Source organism: Gouania willdenowi, chromosome 17 (genome assembly GCF_900634775.1).
Source record: "Gouania willdenowi chromosome 17, fGouWil2.1, whole genome shotgun sequence".
Classification (NCBI taxonomy): Eukaryota; Metazoa; Chordata; class Actinopteri; order Blenniiformes; family Gobiesocidae; genus Gouania; species Gouania willdenowi.
Window position 1 is genome coordinate 23,340,187 of NC_041060.1, and position 24,786 is coordinate 23,364,972.

General features: G+C 40.8%; 1 protein-coding gene across 2 annotated transcripts in view; it reads right to left on the minus strand.

The window, feature by feature from the left end:
* Positions 1 to 24,786, minus strand: part of agap3 (ArfGAP with GTPase domain, ankyrin repeat and PH domain 3) — a 129,295-nt gene that overhangs the window by 64,476 nt on the left and 40,033 nt on the right. For both annotated transcript variants that reach the window (XM_028472429.1, XM_028472428.1), the window contains exons 2-9: positions 16,108 to 16,166; positions 11,492 to 11,579; positions 10,982 to 11,067; positions 9,319 to 9,460; positions 7,982 to 8,116; positions 7,736 to 7,863; positions 7,505 to 7,660; positions 1,969 to 2,052 (exon numbers count right to left, since the gene is read on the minus strand). In XM_028472429.1, the coding sequence (XP_028328230.1) occupies positions 1,969 to 2,052; positions 7,505 to 7,660; positions 7,736 to 7,863; positions 7,982 to 8,116; positions 9,319 to 9,460; positions 10,982 to 11,067; positions 11,492 to 11,579; positions 16,108 to 16,166 (878 nt within the window). The remainder of the gene's footprint in view (positions 1 to 1,968; positions 2,053 to 7,504; positions 7,661 to 7,735; positions 7,864 to 7,981; positions 8,117 to 9,318; positions 9,461 to 10,981; positions 11,068 to 11,491; positions 11,580 to 16,107; positions 16,167 to 24,786) is intronic.

A 24,786-nucleotide genomic window follows, 5' to 3' on the forward strand; every position in this document is an offset into this window, starting at 1 on the left:
AATCAGGAAAAATCTAGCATTTATGGAGAAAATATGATAGAGTTGTAAGGAAGAATCTGGCCTTTTTAATGACAATTGGATCAGAGAACTCATATAGCTTTACTTTTTGGGGGATCCAAATAATGAAAAATAATAACAATAATAAAAAAAAAAAAAGAAAAAAGGGAAAATCTGATTTTTTTTTATCAATGTGGTAATTAGGTCAAATCAGATGAGAATAACCTAAAAAGGTTGCTTTTTAATAAAGATGGGATTTGGGGGGGAAAACTCAAATTGTGTGACATTTTTATTAAAAATCAGACAAAGAAAATGAAAAAAACTTTTAAGTTTTAATTGAGAATCACATCAGAAAAACCAGAGTTTTTATGTAGCGAGTCATTGACTGATAGGAGTAATCTGAAAAACATGGCTTTTGAAGAAAAATCAAAGCAGAAATATTAAAACAAAACAGTTTTCAGCCTTTTTTAACAACAAATCTCAAGTCTTACTTGAGATTTCACCCAATTCATTCACCCAATTCATATTTACACCAACTTACACCTTTCCTTCTATTGAGTCTTGGATGACTTCAGGCTGATTTAACATCATGCACCACCCTTTTGTCTTTATGTTTTCCATGCATTTCATTCATTTCTCATCCTGTCTCTGAGTGTAATTCTAGAGTGAACCCGAGGCAGCACGTGTAAGGTCTGGATGACCTGTACTGTTGCTGTGTGTTCTCAGTGAATCTCACTACTCTGTGTTGTGGCGCCACCTTGTGGTCAAACTAATACATTGACTAAGGAAACCACACCAGACATCACTGTAGTACTCACTCATCACTGTCTAAATGTAAATCTCAGTAATAAAAATTACAGCATTAATGATGAATGAACTTGATATTTGTAGAGCTTACGGCTCAAAATTGCTATACAAAACAGTATACAAAAATGTGATTATCTGATTAACAACAATATTAACAGTAGTAGAAATAAGAAATTAAACTGCATCATTTATCTTACTGTATGTACGTTTTTATATGCATCTGAAGCGTCTGAGTAAGAGAAACATGCTCTAAAAAAATAATCTGCATTATAATTATTATTATTATTATTATTATTATTATTATTATTAAGTAGAATTGAATGATACACCAGCGCACTCTGTACATTTAGAATGGATGAGTTAGCAGGGATTTAGGATATATAACAATGTGTTACTACTAGGTTAAAGAGGTTATATAATAAAAGTAAAGTATAAAGTGAGGTAGAAGAAGTCACGAGAAAATGTCCGTTAGAGCCAAAACACAACAAACCCTTATATAACCAAATAATATCTAATATTAATAACAAATAGGACTCAAACTCACCACACACTCACACACGCTTCTCTCCGTGCCGCGACAATGCAATGTCTGATTCAGTCAAATCCGTCGTAAATAAATATCTGTTGCTGTTATTGTTAATACACCTATTATTTGTCCTTATTCTACCCATCTTTGTCCATCCTGGGGCATTCCCTTTTCTTCCTTTGTTTGCTCCTGCAACAACACCCTGAATTCTCCACAGTCGGACCATTAAAAGTGCATCTCATCTTCTCTCTATTACTGTGAACTAAATGATTATTTACACAACACAAACGTTCAGTCACAAACATTTAGAAGGGAACTGAAGGATTTACATAAAAATCAATGTTTTTTTCTCTCATTTCTAATAAAAATATATCTAAAATAACATTAAGCATGTGCATTTTAAACCTGCATTGTTCCTGAAGTGATATTTCATCTTATTTTATCAGTTTATTTCTTTATAAAGTGTTATTTGAAAATTTTGAACTTATTTGTGTTATGTTAATCCACCCATTGGGTTTTAGTCGCCATTATTGTTATTAGTGTGTATGTTTTAATGTCTTTTGCTGACAGGCAGAGGCCTCCTACTTACCCAGGGGGATTATGGGAAATGTAGTGCAGAGACGAGGTACGGTGCTTACCTGTTTGATGGGAATGGCCCGCCCACTGCCTATGCTGTCTGTTTTACTCTCAACGCTCTTTGCCTGCTCACTGGCTTTCCGTGACTGCAAGGAGACAAGAGGACCAGTCAGACACTCAGCAGTGTGTGTGTGTTTGTGTGTGAGTGTGTGTGTGTGTGTGTGACTGAGTGTCTGTGTATATGTGGGAGTGTGCATGTGTAGGAGTGTGTGTGTAGGGAGTCGGCGTTTGCAAAATAAAAGTTGTAATAAAAGCTCCAACTGAACAAACAAGCAGACCAGCAGAGACAAAGAGCGCTAACACCCAACGTGCAAAGATCCAAACCAGACGACAGAGAGCACAGCAGACACAGCGCGCACACACACACCGAGGACGAGCACACCAAGAGTCATGACTCAGCCCTGAAACCCTTAGCGAGTGATCCATCCTGCAGTCGTAGCCCCCGGGCACCGGCCAGGGCACACTTGGTGCCTACCGGGGCGTCCTGAGTTCTTGGTGAGGCACCCTGAGTGCTGGGTGAGGCACCCCGTGTGCTGGGTGAGGCACCCCGAGTGCTGGGCCAGGCACCCCGAGTGCTGGGTGAGGCACCCCGAGTGCTGAGTAAGGCACCCTGAATGTTGGGTGAGGCACTTTGAGTGCTGGGTAAGGCACCCAGAGTGCTGATTAATGCACCCCGAGTGCTGAGTAAGGCACCCCGAGTGCTGAGTAAGGCAACCTGAGTGCTGGGTAAGACAACCCGAGAGCTGGGTGAGGCACCCAGGCTGCCAGCCAGCGGTCAGAGAGGAGAGACGGAGGATAAAATAGGTTAATTCAAGTTATTTCACAGCGCCGCCTGATGGACGCGACCTGTAAGGACATGAGAAGGCAGCGGCACAGGGGTCAGCAGCCGGACCTGCGGAGAGAAACACCCACCCACCATCCCCAACACTGAGACAGATAAATGAGGACGAGGTGAGGATGGTCCCACTCAGAACATGAAGGATGTCCAGGCACCCATGAAAAGGCCAGAGTCGGAGTCCAGAAAAGCCACTCGGAGCTCGCAGAGTTTTCCAACAGTTTATTAGTGTCAGTTAGCGGATTAGCTTTGGATACAGACACCATACAGAGTCACAAAGTCACTTCAAAATTCACACATGGCAGTTCCCACAGAGTATAGGATGGATCGACATTGTTCGTACACTCCGTACACAGCGCGTGTAAAGTGTGTGTGTGCGTGTGTATGTGTGTGTGTGTGTGGTACATAAGGTACAATACAAGATATACAGCAGTCGGAACCAAGAGTTCATCCTCGGAGAAGACCGAACCTGAACCGGAGCCTACATTCACACAGGTTGGTTTCCACGGCAACAACCCTCCTGTCCTGTCTACATTGCTGTTTATGAAGGCCTTCATAAATCTGACCGACCATCATCTACACCCCCAAACCCAAAAAGTCCAGTTCCTCTCAAGACTTCAAAACGCCCTGAAAAATAAGAAGGAATCCAGTCAGAACACAGCAAGGGAGCAAAGGAAGCAGGACAAGGGTTGAAGGATGGTTAATGGGGGGGCAGCGTCAGTCTGTCAGTCTTTTATCAGGTTGTGAGGGTGTGTCCTCAGGTTAATTAACACAATAGTAAGTCTTGATCTGTAGTGCTTAATGGGTTGGGGTGGGGGGAGGGGTTTGTGAGCCCTTTTAGTTCAGTGGTAATATTGGCGTTAAGAAATAAATTCAAAATCAATTCTGAAGAGAAAAACGGTCAAAGTCTGTTTTCTGCTGAGTGTGCGACGCTGCAAACGCAAAACGGGCTACAGGCCAGTGCAAAGAGATGAAAATGAAATGGTTTTACCCTGCGACACCTAGTGGATGATGCAGGTATGAGCATATAGATTTATATTAAAGGTGAGGTCTTTTATCCTTTAGGACAGTGGATCTCCACTGGTCGTACTTCGGGACTGACAACTTGGACCCATACCGAAGAAAGGTTAGATATAAATAAATAAATGTATCTTGTCTTCATTGTTTCTCACATTAGTAGTTCTCAGTAGTTTGTTTTGAAGAACCAAATAATTCATTTAAAACCATCCAGTAACTTAAAATAGATAAATAAAGACCAAATGAACCAACTGAAAACATGCCCGCGACCCTTTTCTGATTCCCGTTCCACCAGTTGAGAAACTCTGCTTTTGTTCTCCAGGGGCTCGAGCATGCTTTAGAGTTTGAATTGGTATGACAAATAAAATGCAAATAAACTGATTTCTGTATTTTGTAATTGTAACACATGAAGAAGAAACTTAGTTTGAAGGTTGTTTTTTTTTTTTTTTTTTTTTTTTAGGTTCTCTGGGAATAAAAGAGAAGTGGCAACTTGCCTGTATGTTTGAATGGGCAAACCGGAAATTATAAAAAGTGTTTTTTTTGGTGCGGGCAAGCCGGACCTCTAGATTCCCTGCATGTCTGTCCCAGCCCATTTTGAAGCATCAGGACACCTCCCAGTGTCCCCCATACCCTCCCATCCCTTTCTGCTTCAGAAAGCGATGGGTTCTTTGTAAGAACCTTGTAAATCCCACCCCACCTCACCAAACCCCCCCTCCCCTCCCCGAACCCTTCCCCATCATGGCTTGGTGCTCCTCAGAAGGTCATGAGCTGAAACTCCCGCTCGGCTTGCCACTCAGGCACCCACACCGGGTAGGTGGCGTGCTTCGGCATCTCCATGACGCGGACGGGGAGGGGCTCGTGTCTCTGCTGGACATGGTTAGTCACTACCTATCAGGGAAGGGAGGGAGACATCAGGGGGAGGGCCACAAACAGCCAGCACCGAGAGGAGGCCATCAACAGCAGCAGGAAGGAGCGACCAGGAGAAAGAGGAGGATCTCACTCAGCCGCACCGACGTCGGACACGACTCGAGCAAGGGTTCATCGTTTCTCTACAGCCACACAGTGAACAGCCACAGCATCACCATAGTCTCTGTTTTTGGGCCCTTTCTACACTGTTTAACATCAACCATCATCATGGATCTCCAGTCCAAACATGACTTTTTTGGTGTTTAAATCAGAAGAAAAACTAATGTCAATATGTAACAATATTATATTACCACGCTGATATTGAATAGCTTTCACAAAAAACACAATCATTCATTCATCATCTGAACATGCTTGTTCCTGTTCAGGGTCACGGGGGTCTACAGCGTAATAAAGCTTTGTGATTTAAATGATGCTTTAACTCATGAATTTTTATTTTTTTATTTATTAATTTGAGCATCACGGCCATGGTTATTTGGTTGGAATATAGCTGCAGCTGTTATTCATCCAAGCAAATTATTTATTTAGATTAAGTTAATTAAAAAATGATTACCTGATTAACCAAAAACACAATTTATTTGTAAAATGTCCGTGTTAAAATTCAGTAAAAGACAAAATAAAATAAAATAAAATAAATAGTAAAATTAATAAATATAACATATTAAAACATTTTATGAAATACACTTAAAGAAATAAGATAATAAAGAGAAAAAAACTCACCTCAGATTTTTGTGGAAAAAGTTTTAATACTATAAATGCAGGAGAATATATAAATAATATGTAAAAAAATAAGTGTGAGCAAGGATTACCGCAGAAAAATGAATGTGTGTGCGTGCGTGCGTGCCTGTGTGTGTGTGTGGCTACAAAAAGAAACCTCAATGACACCAAAGAGTTGTAGCTGTATAATGTATAATGTTGTGGCTGCTCAGTAATAATAGGTGTAGATGAACAAACTGATATACAAACTGAATAAATCTAAACTTCAGCCTTTCCTGCCGTGCATCACAAGTGTAATCATTTCTGTCTTAACGTCTCCATCCTGCCTGCAGATCTGGATTCATGCCAAAATGAAAAGTAAAGAGGACCCGGAGGAGATCCCTGAGGAACGCCAAACCTGATATAAATACTGAGACAAACATCAACCTGTAACTGCAGGATGAATCAATAACCAGCTATGGAAGCGACTCGTGCATCTTTAAAGGTTGGACAATTTATGAAATTTGGTCTGGTGTCTGTTTCTCTCATGGAACAAACTAAATCAGGTAAAAAGTAAAAGAGACCACATTGTGGCAAAAATAAGCATTAAAGAGAACCTTATCTCACTATAAATGCATAATTTCACACTGGACAAAATAACAACCCTGACGTATGTTGATGATCACTTTGTTTCCATTCCACCTGCAGGATCATTGAAACAAGAACTAAAGGAAGGAGAGATAATCCGCCGTACAGCTCATAATAGAAAGTAAAGTATATTTCTCTTTGTTTTTTTCGTACCTGCTACCGACCGGCATCTCCCTATCTGGGCTGTGCACGGGGATCTCCGTTTAAGAACTAAAGGTTAAGCGAAAGTGAGCAAAACATGAATACATAAAGTGCTTTACATTGAGACAACGGCAGCATTGCTCCAAAATATTCGACCCCGTCAGAATCTGTGACCACAGGAGGCGACATTTCACCATGTCATTGTGTTAAGTAGTATTTGTAGTTGTACCTAAAGAATTTATCAAATAAAAAATAGTTCTGCTCCCAGATAAAACTACAAAAAGTTACAAAAAGCAAACAAAAATAAAAAACAAAAAAAAAACATTGAAATTTACAATAACAATACAAAAAAAAGCAACAAAACCACAGATAACTATTTTTCACAACAAGGAAAACACATTTTAAAAATCAGCAGTTAAATTATTTTACTTTATGATGATTTTTTGTTGGAACGTCTCCAATTATTGAGTGGCTTAAATCCTTTTACAGATAATTGCCTAAAAATAAAGCCGTTAATGTCAAACTTCTCCTGTTATTGGCTAAAGTTGATCAAACGCACTGTAAGAGTGACGTGTATTGTCGCCCCCCTGTGGACACACATTTAGGTGCAATACCGGTGGCATCAATTCCGACCGACTGATCGCATGTAAAGAGTGAAGAATGAACTGGGATAAGTTTATGCCGATTCTCACATGTCACGACGGTGAAACGTTTAAAGCGATATCGGCAGCAGACACACGATCCTGGTTTGTACAGATCTCCATCGGCTCCTGGAGACTCGGTACGGCTGTGTGAGATCAGAACGGCAGCAGAGAAGAAGAGGAAGAGGAAGAAGAGGAGGAGGAAGATGGCGAAGGAGGAGGACAGAATCCAACAAGTAGAGGACAAACTGAGGACAGCTGAAGGAAATGAGAGGTTAGTGCACACATCAGTTAGAGCAGAAGGCAAATAAGACAGGGCGGGGGGTAAAGAGCAGGCAGACAGGGGGCGGGGCTTGGACTGGCAGCTAATCAGGGTGGGCCAATAGAAACAAAAACAGGAGGTTGTGGGCGTGGCTATAGAGAGGACTTTGGCGTTTGTTTGGGTTCAATAAGAATGTTAAATATTGCAGAGAGGGAGGAGTCTGAATCCACACATCCAATCGTAAAGCAAAGGACGCGAGGAGGCGTGACCCACTAATTTCTAACGCTCCCTGCCTCCCCCTGCTGGCTGCGGTGCGTCAGTGCGCCTCAGTACTGCGAGTGAGTGCTGCTCGGCATCAGCTGCCGCACACTTACTGTGAAGATGTTGGAGCGGCGCTTGGACTGCTTGCGGATGGGCGTGGGCGTGTTGGAGGCGGCGATGGTTTCGATGCGCATCTCCCGCTGACCGATGCTGGGCGTGGAGGGGACGGAGGAGGAGTAGTCACTGAAAGCCCCCACACCATTGGCCGCCTGCGGAGCGAGAGTAGGTGGAGGAGGAGACGTTAAATGGCAGAGCTCGGAGAGAAAAAAGGAGCTGGATCTCACCTGGTTGAGGTGGACGGAGGGGAGGGAGGCGGCCGGCACCGAGGAGTGACTGGGAGAGTTGGGCAGGGACTTACAGGGACCAATGGAGAGCTGCTGCTTTTTCCTCAGAGCCACAACCTTCTGAGCCACTGGGAGGACAGGAGGGAGGCACAGACCATCAGTCAGATCAAGCAGGGAGAGAAAGATCCTCGGACTTCAAATATCAACGATCGCAGACCAAACATTTGGGTAGACTGGTTCTCTCACCATCCTGGAACACTCTCTCCACGTTCAGGCCGTAGGTGGAGCAGGTCTCGTAGTAGGTGCAGCGTTTCAGGTCGTTGGACAGCTTCCTGGCCCGAGAGTCATCGATCACTCGAGGGTTGGCGGCGCTGATGGCATCTGAATGAGGAAGAGAGGTTCAGTCTGAAGGAGGAGGGAAGGATCTGGAGAAGACACTTTGGGCCTGTACTATGAAGCTGGATTTCCTCTTATCGTGCTATCTTCTGGGATTGAATCGGTGTGTCCTGTACTACGACGCTGGTTAACTTCTTACTGGGCTAAATCACCATAGTAACTTAGGCTGAACACCTAACCTAGTCGGGACCAAGTTAGCGAGTACTAAAGTCCCGCCTCCTGACCAATCAGTTCTATTGGAAATTGACCTGCCCATTGTTAGAAGTATCTGGATGGTGCAGATCTGACAGTTGTGTTTTGGAAAGAAAGAATATGAATGGATGAATTCAATCCTTTCATTCATATATACGCGAGACTATAGTAACACAGACAGTATCAGCAGGAACATACTACAGTAAAACATTGTGCTCTCATCCCAGTGTGTGTGTAATCAATAGAGGAGGACAACCTGAATAGAAGCACGTCTGTGTGAAGTGAAACCGATCAGAGCGCTGTTCGTTTATCATCCGATGGATTAATATTCTATAATCTCAAGCTTTTACGCATTACCAGTGTCGGCAGCTTCCTGCCTGTGTTCATTCATTTCTGCAGCAACAGTGTTGATTTTGGTCTGAATTAGGAATTTTAATTCTTCATATTTATAAAGAATTATTCCTCAATTGTGACGGAAGTTTCTTTGTGAGGGTGATTGGTCTGACGCTGCAGAGGAGCGCGCACATAGTGGGGCTCTCTGACAGAGAACGTTTGGTTAGGTGAAGCCTGCTAACGGAGATAAATCAAGGATATACTTATCCAGCTTTGTAGTACAGATTTTTTTTTTTTTTTTAAAAGTAAAGTATGGTGCGTGTTTGTGTGGGTTTTCTTTGATAAATTCATTGTTTTGTGTCTAACTCTAATGTTGTTTTGGTTAATTTGTGTATCTATCCTTTTGTTTCTGTCTTTTAGGACAAATATTGTCATCTTGTGCAATTTTGTGTAAATCTGTTACTTTCTTGTTGTTTAGGGTGGTTTTGGAGTCATTTTGTGTATTTATTTATTTTTTGTTATAGTGTGTTTGAAAGTTCTTCCAAATCCCATCATGTTTACTGTATTTTTTCAGCTGAGGAATGAGGAAAGTGTGTGTGTGTGTGTGTGTGTGTGTGTGTGTGTGTGTGTGTGTGTGTGTGTGTGTGTGTGTGAGATCTGACCTTGCGTCCCCACCAGCACCATGGGAACTTCGGCCGTGTTTCTGTAGCTGGACAGACGCAGGAAGTAGTTGTAGACGGTCTGAAAACTGATCTCGTCTTCCAGGCTGAAAACGAAGACCACCGCGTCCACCCAAGCAGCAAACTGACAGGGAACACACACAGAAACACACATTTCTACATACTGTATATATAAGTATATATCCAGAACAAGCACGTGTCCACACACCAGGAGTCTTGACGCAGTGATGAGTTATAATATGGGTTAGGGTTAACCCATATTGCTGCGATTCTGCCTCTCAGGCAGCAGGGGGCAGTACTTCCCTTTCTTAAACAACTCTGTGACCACAACATTACAAACCCCAACTTCACTAACACAGGAGTGACCTAGCTCATGCTCTTTGAAAACCATTTAAAATAATGGTAGAAAATCCTACAGACATTGAACGCAACATTAAGTGCTGTGCCGGTGTAACAAACTGAGTTTACCTCAGTACTGAGATTATAACACTAGCCCGAACACAAATTCACCAAACCTTCCTGATGAGTGACACAAGGAAGAGAGGAACATGAGTAACAAGCGTCGGCCCGTGCCTGCCTTTGATTCCCTACTCAACTGTGGGAGTCCCTGAACTCTCCCGGGGGGTTTCATCGAGAAAACACATTCCCCGACCTAACCCTAACCCTAACATCAACATTTTTCGGTAGTGCGCATGTGCCCGCATGCACATATACTGTATGCACATATACAATCTCAGTACGAGGTTCACCTCGATTATTACACTACGCTGTGCTGAGACAACTTGAGTAATAGAATAGGAATAGTTTATTCTCCAAAAAAAAACATGATTATAATAAAACTCAATACGAAAAGGAATAATTTATTTTCCAATTAAACATGATTTTAATATACATTGCAATAAATAACAGTTAACCTAATGTAACTTTACAATAATAAGCTGTTGTATTCATATGAATTAGCAATCTGATCATGACAATCATATTATTTTTTTTATCATTGGTCGATTTTTTTATCGATGGTCGACTGATGTGATGTTTTAAGCATTTTTAAAAATCGGTACAACAATCTCTGCATGACATTGCGCATTGGCAATTCCAGCACGGGTACATCTCAGTACGTAGCAGTCACGTACTAAGATTGTAAGACAATCTAAGGTAGACACCGTACTCACCTTTTGTTTCTCCTGTTACTAACCTATTTCCCCAATAAGCAAAACATATTTCAAGTGATTTTGCTCAAATTTTAGCGCAACAATACTGATATTCCGCTGAATATTGCTGTTTAAAATATCGATAAAGACAACAACAACAAAAAAATACACTAAAATAAAAACAAATTAAATAATTAAAATGTTAATTTACATAAGTTAAAAACAATAATTTATCTTGTCTTTTTGGAAGAGACATAAAAAAGTATATCTGTCTTTTACATTAAGCTTATTGCTATACATATACACAAACCATTACAGCAAATATTATTAGCTGGTTAAACAAAGACTAACAAGTTCTTTAGGTGCTCATGGGAAATGTAATGCAGTAAAAAACAATATCTGTTTTGTTTCGATCATGTCAAAGTTGCCAGAAGATAAGGTAGTTACACTTAGTTACTGGCTTCCAGGACTGAGACTGGGTGTAGTGGGTTTACCTGCAGCTCAGGAGGTCCTCCTTCATCCCTGATCAGCAGCAGGTAGCTCTGTCCGTCCACCACGATCTCCTTCTTGAAGCGTCCACCTGAAGCAGACACAGAGACAAATCTAAATGCTTTAGATCAGTGGTTCCCAAACAGGGTTACAGGAACGCATTGCAGGGGGTACTGGGAACGATTTAAGTCATTAAAAAATAATTGGGAATAGTTCTGACTTCCTTTTTAGGCTATTTTTTGGACAAATTCACCACAAACTAACAGTACAATTGGTCAATAAAATACTATATTTTCTTGTAATTTATTGAAACAGGATTATTTTATACTGTAGAGGCCATTTTCCTGACAATAGGAGACAATAATAAGTTACATTTTACAAAGGAGACTTATTTACTATTGAAGTAATCACAAAAAAGTTGCATGGAATTTTTTTTCAATAAATTCCACTTGAAACTCAACTCATTGTTTTAAATTTATAGATGAAGCCTTAGGGAACCCATCACACACTCTCACCTTCAGGAGACTCTTCCTGCACGTACGTGCCCGTCAGGTACCGGTGCACCAACGCCGACTTTCCGCTGGATAGGTTACCCACAATGCCCTGCAGGGTGTGAGGACAAACACCACAGCATCAGTGAGCACCAATGTGTACCTTCAATAAAGTCACATGTACATGGTTTAAACACATGTTTTGTGTGTGTTTTTTGGAATGTTTCCAGTGAAGTCTGAGCTCCGTTTGCTCTGTGCTGCTGCCCTAAAACCTCACACTGTGCTCTGTGTGTGTGTGTGTGTGTGTGTGTGTGTGTGTGTGTGTGTGTGTGTGTGTGTGTGTGTGTGTGTGTGTGTGTGTGTGTGTGTGTGTGTGTGTGTGTGTGTGTGTGTGTGTGTGGCCTTGGGGCTGGAGATGCCAGCGTGTCTGCAGCTCTCCCAGTCAGGCATGGTTCCCATTAGGAGCGACTTTCTAAAAGCTTCCACACACTTCAGCAGAACACAGGATGGAGGGGAGGGTAGCTTAGACCAGCTGACACAAATGGAAAATGCACTGAGACTAAAAACATGCTAGGTGTAATAGTTCAACTGGTGATCGTTATACCTAGTGACGCTTTGGTGGTTATGATAGAAATTCATTGTCATTGTACATTTCTGTTAAAGGTCCTATATCACGCAAATCAACTTTTTAGAGCTTTTAACCGTGTTACAATGTTAATTCCTTATCAAAAACAGCACCAAAGTATTATTGGGATTCCTTCCTGTATCTCTGAGAAATCCTCATTAATTCTGCTCTCTGAGCAGCTTCTCTGCCCTCTTCTGAGAAACGAGCATTTCAAATTCTAGTGACATCACTAGAATTCTGAACTGTCCCCTACAGGAAGTGCCTGCTATTGGTGCCGTGCCTCCAGAGCCGAACATACACGCCCATTCTCTCGGCCGAAGAACATCTGCTTGGATGGTCATTATCCTTTCTTATCCAGTCTGCACAGGGAAAATAAACAGACTTTGTTTTTGTACCAAAAGATAATGTCTGGTAACCGAAAATGCGTGTTTGACAGCGAAATTCTTCGGAATTTGTTCAAACGTCCTAAAGAAAAGTCTTCTCGCCAGAAGAGGTTGGAATTTATCTCAGGGAGTACGCGACACACCATCCAGCATCCGTTAGTCTGTGATCATCACTTTACAGAAGACTGCTTGGTGAACCTTGGCCAGTTCCAAAGTGGATTGTCCAGTAAATTACGTCTTCAAACCGAAGCGATTCCCACATTAAAACCCACTGATGGAGAGGCCACAGCCATAAGTAAAATAAACCTCTAGTGAAATGTTAGCCACACTCACTTATTTGTCTTTATATTTGAAATACATTCTCTGGAAGTGTTTTCAAAGCTTGGTGGGCGTGCCTGTTGCCCATGCTGCCGGGGCTCTCGGCCAAAATCATGAAATGGGAGGCACTCACACAGGGAGAGGCGGCGCTCCGAGAAACCGTGGGTCTCAACTTCCGGGTTAAAAGAAAATAATAAATTAGTATTTTATTTTGCTAAATATAAAATATTACCCATATGTGGCTGTAGTTGATTTTGGAAGGTCTTAATATAGCGTGATATAGGACCTTTAAAGTTGAATGATTCACTGCATTTGCAATATTATAGCAATATCATAAAACACAATTTTCTAATCGCAAAGGCTGCAATTTTTTGTTCTTGTCCTGTCTTGTATTGTCCTGTTAAGTTCAGAGAGTGTTTAAGAAGTGCAGTCAACATGTTTCATGAAATACTTAGATATGTTGAAGAGGTAAAGCCACAGATTTGTTTGCTTTATTGTTGTATTCTGTGCTTTAAAATGTATATTTATTTAAAGTTGAAATAAATCTGAAATTGTTTATTATGAAACAGATTGATTTATTGTTTGTGTTCATTGAAAAATACATGACAAGAGGCCCTTGAAAAAAAAAAATGTTTTATAGGCAAAGCCATCAGAAAACAGTCACAAGATTACATCATCAGGAGTTGGACTGTAACACCAAGTGGTATGAGTGCGCAAAAAATTAGTCACAAAATAACATGATCGCCAGTCTAATGGTAGCAATAACTGGAACAAACTTAGGTCTGACTCTCTCTCTCTGTGTGTGTGTGTGTGTGTGTGTGTGTGTGTGTGTGTGTGTGTGTGTGTGTGTGTGTGTGTGTGTGTGTGTGTGTGTGTGTGTGTGTGTGTGTGTGTGTGTGTGTGAGGGGGGTGGGGGGGTGGGGGGGGGGGGGGGGGGGTAGGGCACCCGCAGAGAGCAGCTGCTGCGACTCAGGGGAATCTGTGTGCTGCAACTTCAGTGACATATGAACTGATGTTGATTAATCTGATTAGTCAGCCAGACGATTAATCAGCCGGGCTGTAGATGGTTTGTGGTGTGAGGTTTTAGTCCTGATGGCTCTTCCCTCAGTGCGTATCCGGGGTGAGAGGGATCAGCTGCGATCTTATACCTGCACCCATTAAGCACCCATCAAACATACGTGAGACGAGCTTTGAGGAGAAACTGGCAGATGAGCTATGAAAGTACCAACACCTAGGGCTGGGCAATATATTGAGTTCCAAGATATATCGAGTTTTCTATTTTGGCGAATGGTGATATATAGAAAATTGCAATATCGCCTATATCAATTATTTTCTACAGCTTAATTTGTATCAAAATACTTGTTTTAGGAGGTGTTGCTTTTGCTAATTCTCAGAACAGCATGAAAAGCACAGTTACATGGATTTCTGAATGCGTCCTAACCCAGGCCTTCCCCTAAACAAGCCACACTACAGAACTCACTCACACGTGCTGTCCTTGCGCAGCTGTTTGTTTAAAAATGTGCCTGTGTTGCATTTTGCATTAGCAAATTTAACCCAGATTTGTCTATTTGGTCAGACTTTATTTGAACTAAAATCATCAAGATTTACATCGTATATCGCCATTTTGAGAAAAATATTGAGATATGAGTTTTGGTCCATATCGTCCAGCCCTACCGACATCTTTAAAACACATCCCAGAAAGAGTACAAGGACTACAGAGAAGCGCCAAGGATTGTGGGATATTTTAAGGAAATTTCACAGGAAATAACTATGCGATGTTGCGCTCGAGTATAATTGGGGCCCTTAGCGTTCTGGAGGCTCACAGGTCCTGGAGAGAGGGTGGATTGCAGCGGATCACCTTCTCTGCAGAGTGGATGACACACTACAGGCTGCCTTTGTCGAACAGTGGCTGCAGCGTATCGTACAGTGATGGATGTAGAGAGAACGCTCTCAGTGATGGTAGTGTAGAAGTTCACCATCAGTGTCTTAGGAAGGTTGAACTTGTTCAGTTTCCTCAGGAAGAACATCCTCTGTTGGCCCTTTGTGATGGGAATGAGGAGGACAACCCTCTGCACTGTCTCTAGAATATTGAGCTCCAGGTTGTTCTGGCTGCACCAGGTCACCCGATAATCAGTCTCTCATCTGAGACGAGTCCAATGGGGGGGTTTTATCTGCAAACTTGAGGAGTTTGACGGACTGGTTTATGGAACGTGTCGCTATTGGCGACCAGGCAGAATAGAAAGGGAGAAAGAACAGTCCTGTGGCAGTCTGTGCTGATGGTCTGGGAGTTGGAAAAGTGATCGCAGAACAAGAAGTCAGTAGCTGGGTTTCCATTACAGATTTTTTGCAAAATAAATCCGATATTTCTAAATGTTGATAAAGTATAATTGCGCTTTGTTTCCATTGAACGTTGTTTTGGGTAGGAGCCCCGTAAGTCCCGAGAAATCTCATCCCGCGAGACTTTGTTGCAGGAAGGCGAACACTCAGAACCTCCTTATAACACTCTGTATTCCGTTGTTTCATGTCTAATGTGGCAGTAATATGTATATGTAAGTATAATGCTCAGAAATGTCCTGGTCTTTTCTTCTGTTTACACGTACCGCGTCATGTTTTCTCAGAGAGAAGTGCGGAAAAAGTGTTTCCATAGTGCTTTTGTGACACATTTCAATGTGGAAACGTCTGAAATTCCTCCTCATGAAAGCGTCAAAACATTTTAGCAATATTTGAGTGTTTTTTTTCAAAATTCAGGCGTTTCCATCACCAGTTTTTTTATTGCACTATTTAGATTTTGCACATTTCCAAGGGTAATGGAAACACAGCTAGTGATGCACTTGCAAGTGGAGTCAGGCACATTCAACTAGCACAGCTTCTCCTGTAGTCACAAGATAACCCAGTCACAAGAAGAACCGTAACACCAGCTGGTACGCGCGCGACAAACGTCCGAAACCAGTCAAGGAATAACATGATCACCAGTCGAACATTAACACCAACTGGTAAAAGCGCGCAATTCAATCTAAGTTCAAAATCTTCCTCCTAAAGATACAGGAGCAGGATGAGGGGACACATTGGAAATGTCTCAGGACGGTTCAGTGGTTTTGATGACCTTATGAGTCCACACACACACACACACACACACACACACACACACACACACACAGGACACTGATTGGCCAAGGGACAGGTACGCAAACTACCACATATCTTTGACCAGTCACACTCAGTTCTGTGTGTGTGTGTGTGTGTGTGTGTGTGTGTGTGTGTGTGTGTGTGTGTGTGTGTGTGTGTGTGTGTGTGTGTGTGTGTGTTTTGCTCACCACTTTGAGCTCCGGCACCGACCGGCTCAGCGTCCACTCCTGACTGTTCACGAAGGAGTCTGTGAAGACAAAAGATCAGAGGTCAGTACGTCCTCACACCTACAGACAAACTGACACACCTTAGGTACACACCACACTAACAGACACACTATTCAATAAACAGAAAAATACACAACAGACACACAGACAAAGAACAGAAACACCAGCAGACACGATGACAGACATCCAACAGACACTCAGGTAGTGCTGCACAATTATGGCCAAAATGATAATCATGATTATTTGGAAATCCACACTGTACAAAACATTACAAAAAGAAAAGCAATATTGAAAGTTATATAGTCATTAGTGATACCAGGTAAAACTATTAATGTGAACACTGTTGTTTTGATTTAAGCCATTCATCCTGTTAGGGAAAACATCTGTATTTTTATTAAACTACTTTTTAACAAGCAATATGTGAACAGTTTAAAATGCAAAAGAAAAGCTTTAAACAATTGTGATCCATACCAAAGTCCATATACAATATATATATATATATATACATACAGTGATCTGTAGCGTCTGCCGGAGGGGAGGAGTTTAAACAGATTGCGTGCAGGGTGTGAGGGGTCTGCAGTGATGCTACCAGGAAACGGGCAGGTAGCATCACTGCAGACCCCTCACACCCTGCACACAATCTGTTTAAACTCCTCCCCTCCGGCAGACGCTACAGATCACTGTACGCCAAAACTTCCCGCCATAAAAACAGTTTCTTCCCTCAGGCTGTCATTCTGATCAACTCTAAACAGTCATAGAGTGTCAGACCTGTTTCTGTTACTGTGAAATAACCTGGAACTAAACATATCAACCCTGGAACAACCTGTCACTGTGAATGTTCATGGACATAATATTTTCATTTAAATGTTCACCTATTTGCACTACTCATCAATGCACTACTGCACTATTATCTTATTATTATTATTATTGTATTTTTATTTTATTTCATTATTATTATTATTATTATTATTATTATTATTATTATTATTACTATTATTATTATCTTGTTATTTTTATTTAGTTTGCACATATTAGTCTAACTACTCTTATATTTATGTTTATACTTCTTTTTTCATTTATTTTTCTTTATTTTATTTATTTTTCTTTATTCTAGTTGATTGTTATTATTTAATGTTATACTACCTGAGAGAGCACAGGTCACCAAAAGAAATTCCTCGTGTGTATTCATTCACCCCTGGCCAATAAAGTTGATTCTGATTCTGATTCTGATTCTGATATATATATATACAGTATATATGGACTTTTTTCAAGATCGGCCATCTTAAATCTATTTAGCACTTTAGAGCAGCTATTAAATGAAAAAAGAACAAAAAGCATCCATACGGATGTACGATTATACAACAAAACAAAAAGTAATGATATTTATAGCATTTGCATGGGAGAAGTAGAAGCCAATAGGCTTACAAATAAAAAGCCAACATAATAGGATAAGGATATAATATAATAGTGCCTGATCAAATATCCTTATCCTATTATATCCTTAATAGGATAAGGATATTTGATCAGGTACCCGTGTGGGCAGCTGCAGCCACCACTTGACTGACGGAAGGACCCCGCATTTATATCATATAAGTGTTTCAATTGTCTTTCATAACCAAAGTGCTTTAAAAAAAATATACAGGCCCAAAAATATCGGCCGAAATTTTTTCCCCACATCCCATATCGGTCGACCTCTACAAAAATGTACCCAATAATTTAAAATGTACTATGGGCTAACTAAATACACTGTTACAGAGTGCAACTCCTTGAAAACAAATACAGCGTATAAAGAAAAGTTAAGAACACTAGGCTTACTGACTACTGGGGATGAGAAAGTGCCTGATTAGATATACGCAGCAGCAGAGCCCGCATTTTAAATGGAAAAATCGTCGACAATCAGGTTAATTTAATCCAAAATTGTGATCACGATTAAAAATTGATTGAATTGTGCAGCCTTACACTCAGGTACACAAAAATATAAATATAAAGAATCACAAAAAACCAGACTGACAGACGTACAACAGTCCCATTAACATACAATAAACGCTTAAAATAACTGATAAACTAGCAGGTGCACAAAAGACACAATGACAGATCAACAAGAGTATACCCAAATCTCTAACATTTGATACTTAAAGTTTACAACATCATTATCATCATCACAATTCCAGCTCAGTCGGACATCGCGTCCTTCAAGTATAACTGCCAGTAGTACCACCTGCTGCTGTAGCTACACTAAAACCAGTTTGTGAGTCTGACTTGTGCTGTTGTCGTATCACTAAAACCAGTTTGTGAGTCTGACTTTGTGCTGTTGTCGTATCACTAAAACCAGTTTGTGAGTCTGACTTTGTGCAGCACGGCTTCTTCCCGTCCCCCCCTCAGACTGAGTGAGTGTGTTAGAACACGCCTGCTTCTCGGCGTTGCACTCTGTGTCGGATCTGACACGTCAGGACAAGCATCACACACACAATGCACACACACACATACACACACACACCTGCGACACACATTTAAGACAATGCAGAGGTGACTGAGGTGACTGAAAGGAAACAAACCTACAGAGCTGTCGAATAACGTCTCAGTGTTTTGTGTTGGTGTCCCTCAGGGCTCATTTCTTGGTCCCTCTATGTTTTTAATAACTAAAAAAAACCGTCTTAATGTGCGGTATCTCAAACTTGTTGAAATATTTTAACAACTGTATACTCAGCTAATTATTTGTTTTTTTAATACTAGACTGAAACAAACTTACAGAAATATTTTGTCCTGATGTCCTCAGGGCTCATTTCTAGGTCCTTTTAGGTTTACAGCTTTTTAACACAAAAGGCATTTCACAAGCAGGGTTTTAAAAGGGAAGTAAAACACTCCAACAAGTGCCCTTGATTAAGCCCAAAACAAACACAAAAGATAAATGCTTTATTAGCAAATAATTTTTTAAAAATTGATTCATCAAAGCGTTTCAGTTTCCCCTTAACAGTGTTTGAAATATTTGATCGGAATTTACTTCAGTCACAGTATTATGATAACAAATAGTCATATGAACATGGTCGAACGATGTTTGCAGGAGCGATCAGTAAATCAATGCGCATGCTTTCCTACTGTCACAACTTGGGCTCTTTTATTCCATGTAACAGCCACAGCAACATGAATTAACCTTATTTAAAACTTCAATTACTTCTTTTGGTTTTAGATTGGGTCTCGAAACGCGATTTAAACATAGTTTGCCCTCTCGCTCTCTAGCCAAACGCACTGTTCATCGTTACACCTGTGCTCGGGTGACGTCTATATATAGAGCAACGGCCCGTGACATCAGCATTTCATCAGAGTCACGATAAACAGTTTTTCAACTTATAACATCAGGCGCATGATTACAAGACACTCATAAATAGCACACGATGAAAGCAAAAATTGTCGGATCAGTGTAATGGCTTCAACAATGTTTTATTATATTTAAATTACGGCTGCCAACTTTGGTCGTTTAAGTCGACTAATTGGTCGATGCCATCGTGGTCGACCAGCAACGGTATCAGTTTCAAAATCGTTTTTTAAAAAATGTAACGCACTTATATAGGTGATAAGGATTTTTCTGCACAAGTACATGGATTATCTTTATATTTGAAATGTGGATTATGTAAATAGATCCACTGCTGTCTCTGGCGCCGTGGCGCTCACTGCGCTCCTGTGTTTGACGTGCGTTTTTTTCCCCGTGCGCTGATCTGATGTTGACATTAATTGTTATCATTAATAAAAGCAGGCTTACCACTAAAACAAACATAAATATGTCATTTGTATGAGGAAAAAATAGGTTTTAATTGACGGATTTAAATACCTAATGTCTGTCGGACCCGTAGGTTTCACTTTTGCTTCGTTTGGTTCTGGTCAAAGCTTGAATAAGGTTCATATCAGAAATGGTCTGTGTTTAAAAGCAAATGGGCGCCACAAAACGCCAAAACAATATATTTGTCTGTGTTTTTCTTTCTCCTCGTCCTCCTCTGCACCTGCTCATTCTTTCTCTGGTTTTTTTTTTTTTTTTGGTCGACTAATCGCTAAGTGTGCCATAGTCTTGGTCGACCAACCATTTCCTTTGTTGACTACATCCCTACATCATATTAGGTTTTGTCGTCATTTTGGGAGTTTTTCTCACTGCTGCTTTGTGTATTTCTGATGTGTATTTTTGTGTTGTCATTTTCTGTGCGTTTGTGTCATTTAGTGAATTTTCATCATTGTTTTGCGTGTTGTTGGCATTCTTTGTTTAATTTTCGTTTACCATCATTTGTGTATTTTTAGGGGTTATTTTTGTTGTCATTTTGTGTGTTTTTGCCATTAGAAAAGTTAGACACAGTCTGCATTAATGGGGATAAATTATTCCTGAAGGTTGGAGCACCTCTAATCTCCTCTAGCATCGCCATCAGCAGCATAAGCTACAATAGGAAGAGTGTGTGCTGCAACCCAGACCCTGAAGTCTGTCCAGGTTCCTGCTACGCTACGCAACTCACTCACACGTGCTGTCCCTGAGGGAGGGATAGCATGTATCTCTGTGACTTTAACCCAGAGGAGCATTTCACATTGATTGATGTGATTAGATCAAGTCATCAGGTTCAAATCAGAAGAGTGAGATAGATTTCTAGGTTCAAACTGTTTCAATGTGGTCGTCCTGAGACACAGACCGTGGGACACTGGGCTCAGATTTGGAAGCAGCTCTAATCAAATCCATGTGTGGTTTCTGTAAGGTAACGTCATGCTGTAAATATGATTCCCTCAAATGAAAAAGTCCGGCATGTGGACGGTAAAGTGGAGGACAAGCGTGGAGTCTTTGTTAAGCTGCAAGGACATCGAGGTCTTTGTGCAGCTCAGCCTGTTTGTCCCACGTTTCACTTCAGCGCTCACGTCGGTTTGCATCAACACATGGGATGAGACAGGGAGGGTGTGTGTGTGGTGTGTGGTGTGTTTACCACAGATCATTTAGAGCAGGAATTTTCAACTTCTCGTGGGCACAAAAACCACTCTGTACTTTTATTTTGAAGGAGACGGGTGGCAGGAATTTAGTATTTAAAGCGGTTTCCTACAACAAAAGAGACGCCTTGAAATAACTTTTTATTCAATAATTTTTGTTTCCTTACGTTCAGTATTAATTTTGTAGACTAAATATTTTTGCCATAGTTTTTGTCGATAATATTTTTTAAGTGACAATAACAAGACTGATTAATTAAAAAAAAAATACATATGAACTAAAACTAAATTAAATATGTTGAGATTTTCATGGGAAACTTGGGACAAATTATAATCAGAAAAGTTTATTTATGTCAAGGTATCCAATCAAAAGTACTTTTGTTACATGAAAGGCAGAACCAGCCTTAATATCAGGTTGATAAATTTAAAAAATGCATAAACTTTTATTTTTTATATTTTATTCGACTATACCTGGAACAGATTTAGTCGACTAAAACAACAACTGAAATATTCTTGATGACTCCATTTTTGCTGTCAAAATTTACACTGCGTGCGTCCACTGTAAATTGTCATCATTTGAGTCCACGTCGTCTTCTTTGATTTGAGAACAATGTTGGGAAGATATTTTATCAACTTAAGACTTTCAAATTTCAGAATTTATAGTGATCAATATGAGCATTAAAGCAGGAAATAGCAAAGGGTTTTGTGTGTTTTGTTGTACTTTTGTGTATTTTTTCTTGTAAATTTGTGTTTTTGTTGTAGTTTTTGAATGTCTTTCAGTCATTTTGTGTATTTGTTGTTGTTTCATTTTATGTACTTGTTTGGGGAGGCCACACAAATTTAGAGAGGGCTGCATATTTCCTCTGTTTGATGTAGTGTAACCACCTTAACTTGGTGTAAGGGTTTCCTTTGCCTCTTTGTTTTTTGAGGGGTGGGGGTGGAGTGTTTGTGTCTTTCTGTGTGTTTTTGTTGACTTTAAATTGTACCTTTTTTTTTGTATTCCTTGTATTTTTCTTTATTGGTGGTGAGACGGAAGTGTTTGGTTTTTAGTTTGTTGAAAATCTGTGTGTAATAAGCATATCATTCGAAAAGCGAGGAAAATTAAAAGGAAATTTTAAAATATATTTGCAAGTGTCAAAATATTAAATGAATAGAACTTATATCACTCAGCTAAACTGAGCAGTCATCACTCCTACACCTGCTGCTGCTCGGAAGGCTGCATTCATCTCCTCAGATGAACTGGAATGTCAACACACGCACACACACACACGCACACACACACGCACACACACACACACGCACACAGGATAGGACAAACTACGGAAAGCAAACAGCGAGAGGAAGCGATCGCTCTCCTGGTGATGTGCTAAAGGACGCTGCAGAGCTGCTCATGCTTGGCTGATCACTTCGGTGCCACAGAGGCCTTTTGTTCACCCATAGGTGGGGGTGTCACTCCCCCTCGAGCCCCCACCCCCACCCCACCCCCCCTCGCCGCAGCTCTGCAGCTCCTCAGAGCAAACACATCAGGCAGGTAGAGACAGGTCGAGAGTCCCACCTCCGGGCATCCGTCACACCCACATTCCTGCAGCCTGACTGACGACATGCAGCCAACAAACAGCACCTGACGCTCAGAGCTGAGGTGTGGGTTTCCGTGGCAACGAGCCATGCAAGTGCAAAGACAGATGAACAGACATACAGGGGGGGGACGGTGGAAGGGGGGGTTAGTGGGCTAGATCTGGGGTCAAATCCAGAGTTTATTGCCTGCAGGAAACTCAAGACTGTAACACAGCTCAACCTCTGCACAGGCTGAGTGTGTGTGTGTGTGTGTGGCTCGTATCACCTTTACGTAATAGGGTTAAATAATCACATGTGTCAAACTCAAGGCCCGCGGGCCAAATTAGAACCACGTTGGCATCCAAATTGGCTCCAAAGTGACTATATATGAAAGCTGTAAAAGCATTTATCCTACAGTGGTATTACCTCATAGTCATTAACTAAGGCTTGCTTTGTAAAGTACGGCCTAGCCGTGTGTTGAAAAGCACCTCAAGAGATTCACAATCAATTGTTCTGAATCGAGGACACGGCAAGGAGTACATGGAAACATTTGACTGAACACTTAATCATGTAAGCCTGGAAGTGTCAACACACACAGGCTATAATAATTCTTGTACACGGGCGTTACACGAGAGTTCATTCAAGCTGCTGACGCATAAAAACAACCATAAACCGAAACAAAGAGGCACTAAAGCCATCAGTGATTTCAACTTATTACATAGTTAAGGTCAGAGATCGGCAACTCTTATCATCTCACTTGGAGCCACAAGCAAACGTGTGATTGTATGATCCGAGGTCCATTATCAACAGTCATGTCAGCATTTAGGAAAATTTGCAAACTGAGCATTAATACAGGAAAAAGGGGGTTTTGTCTCTTTTTATATTCAATTGGTGTATTTTGTTGAGCAGGGGTTCTCAACTGGTCTCACCATGGGACCCATATTTTGCCGCGGTCATTAAATCGCGGTTTTTTTTTTTTTAAATGTAATTCAAATCAAATCAAATCTTTTTTAAAACATAAATCGACAGTATACATTTTCCTGTGCAACGTGCATTTCACAGCATGCCTGTCAAAAGAAAAGTCTCTTTCAAAATAGAAGACAAGTCCAACATGAGAGACAAAGTTTTTATTTATTTTTGACCAGCTGTCCGTGACCCACTCAGTACAGGTCCGCGACCCATTTTTGGGTCCCAAACCACCAGTTGAGAATCGCAGACTTAGCGTGTGAGTTATTATTGCTATTTTGTGTTGCATTTTGTTTGTATGAACATTTTTTTGATTTGATTTAAAGTATTTTTGGGTGATATTGTGTAGTTTTGTTGCATTTTGCACGTTTTTGTTTTGGGTATCATTTTGTGTCTCACAGTGGTTTTTTTTTTGTGAATTTTTTGTCACTTTTTGCGTTTTTGGAGTCATTCTTATACCTTTGTTGTCGTTTTGTGTACTTTTGGGGCCTGTAATACGAAGCTGGATAAATATATCCGGGATCTCTCTCAGTTAGCGAGCTTCACTTAACTAAACATTTGCCATGACAGAGCAGCTGTACTACAAAGCAGGTTATCAACACATTCACTTAGCCAGGATTTATTAAGTTTCCCAAATAATGTCACAATTGAGGAATATTTATTTAAAAATATCAAGAATTAAAATCCATAATTCAGAACAAAAAACAAAACTGTTGCTGCAGAGAATGACCCGCCCATTCTTGGGCAGGTCATTTTCCAAGACAATTGATTGGTCAAGGGGCAATGCTTTTATACTCACTCAGATGTAACCTGGTCCCGACCAGATTAGCCATTCAGCCTAAGTTACCATGGTGATTTACCCCAGTAAGATGTTAACCAGCAACGTAGTACAGCACACATTGAATAAATTCTGAAAGTTAGCGCGTCAAGAAAAACTTTGTAGTACAGGTCCTTTGTGTATTCTTTTAGGTCATTTTGTGTGTTTTTACAGTGTTTGTGTAATCGTTTTTTTGGCAACACAAAATTAGGCTGAGAGCCACCAGTTGACCATGTCTGGTTTAAATAAACAAGTTTAAATCCTTTGATTCAGACGTTGTTTATCTGTAGTTAGAGCTGTTTCTGTCTATATACAGAACGCACACTTACAAAAGGACATCATTAGCCACTTTGTGC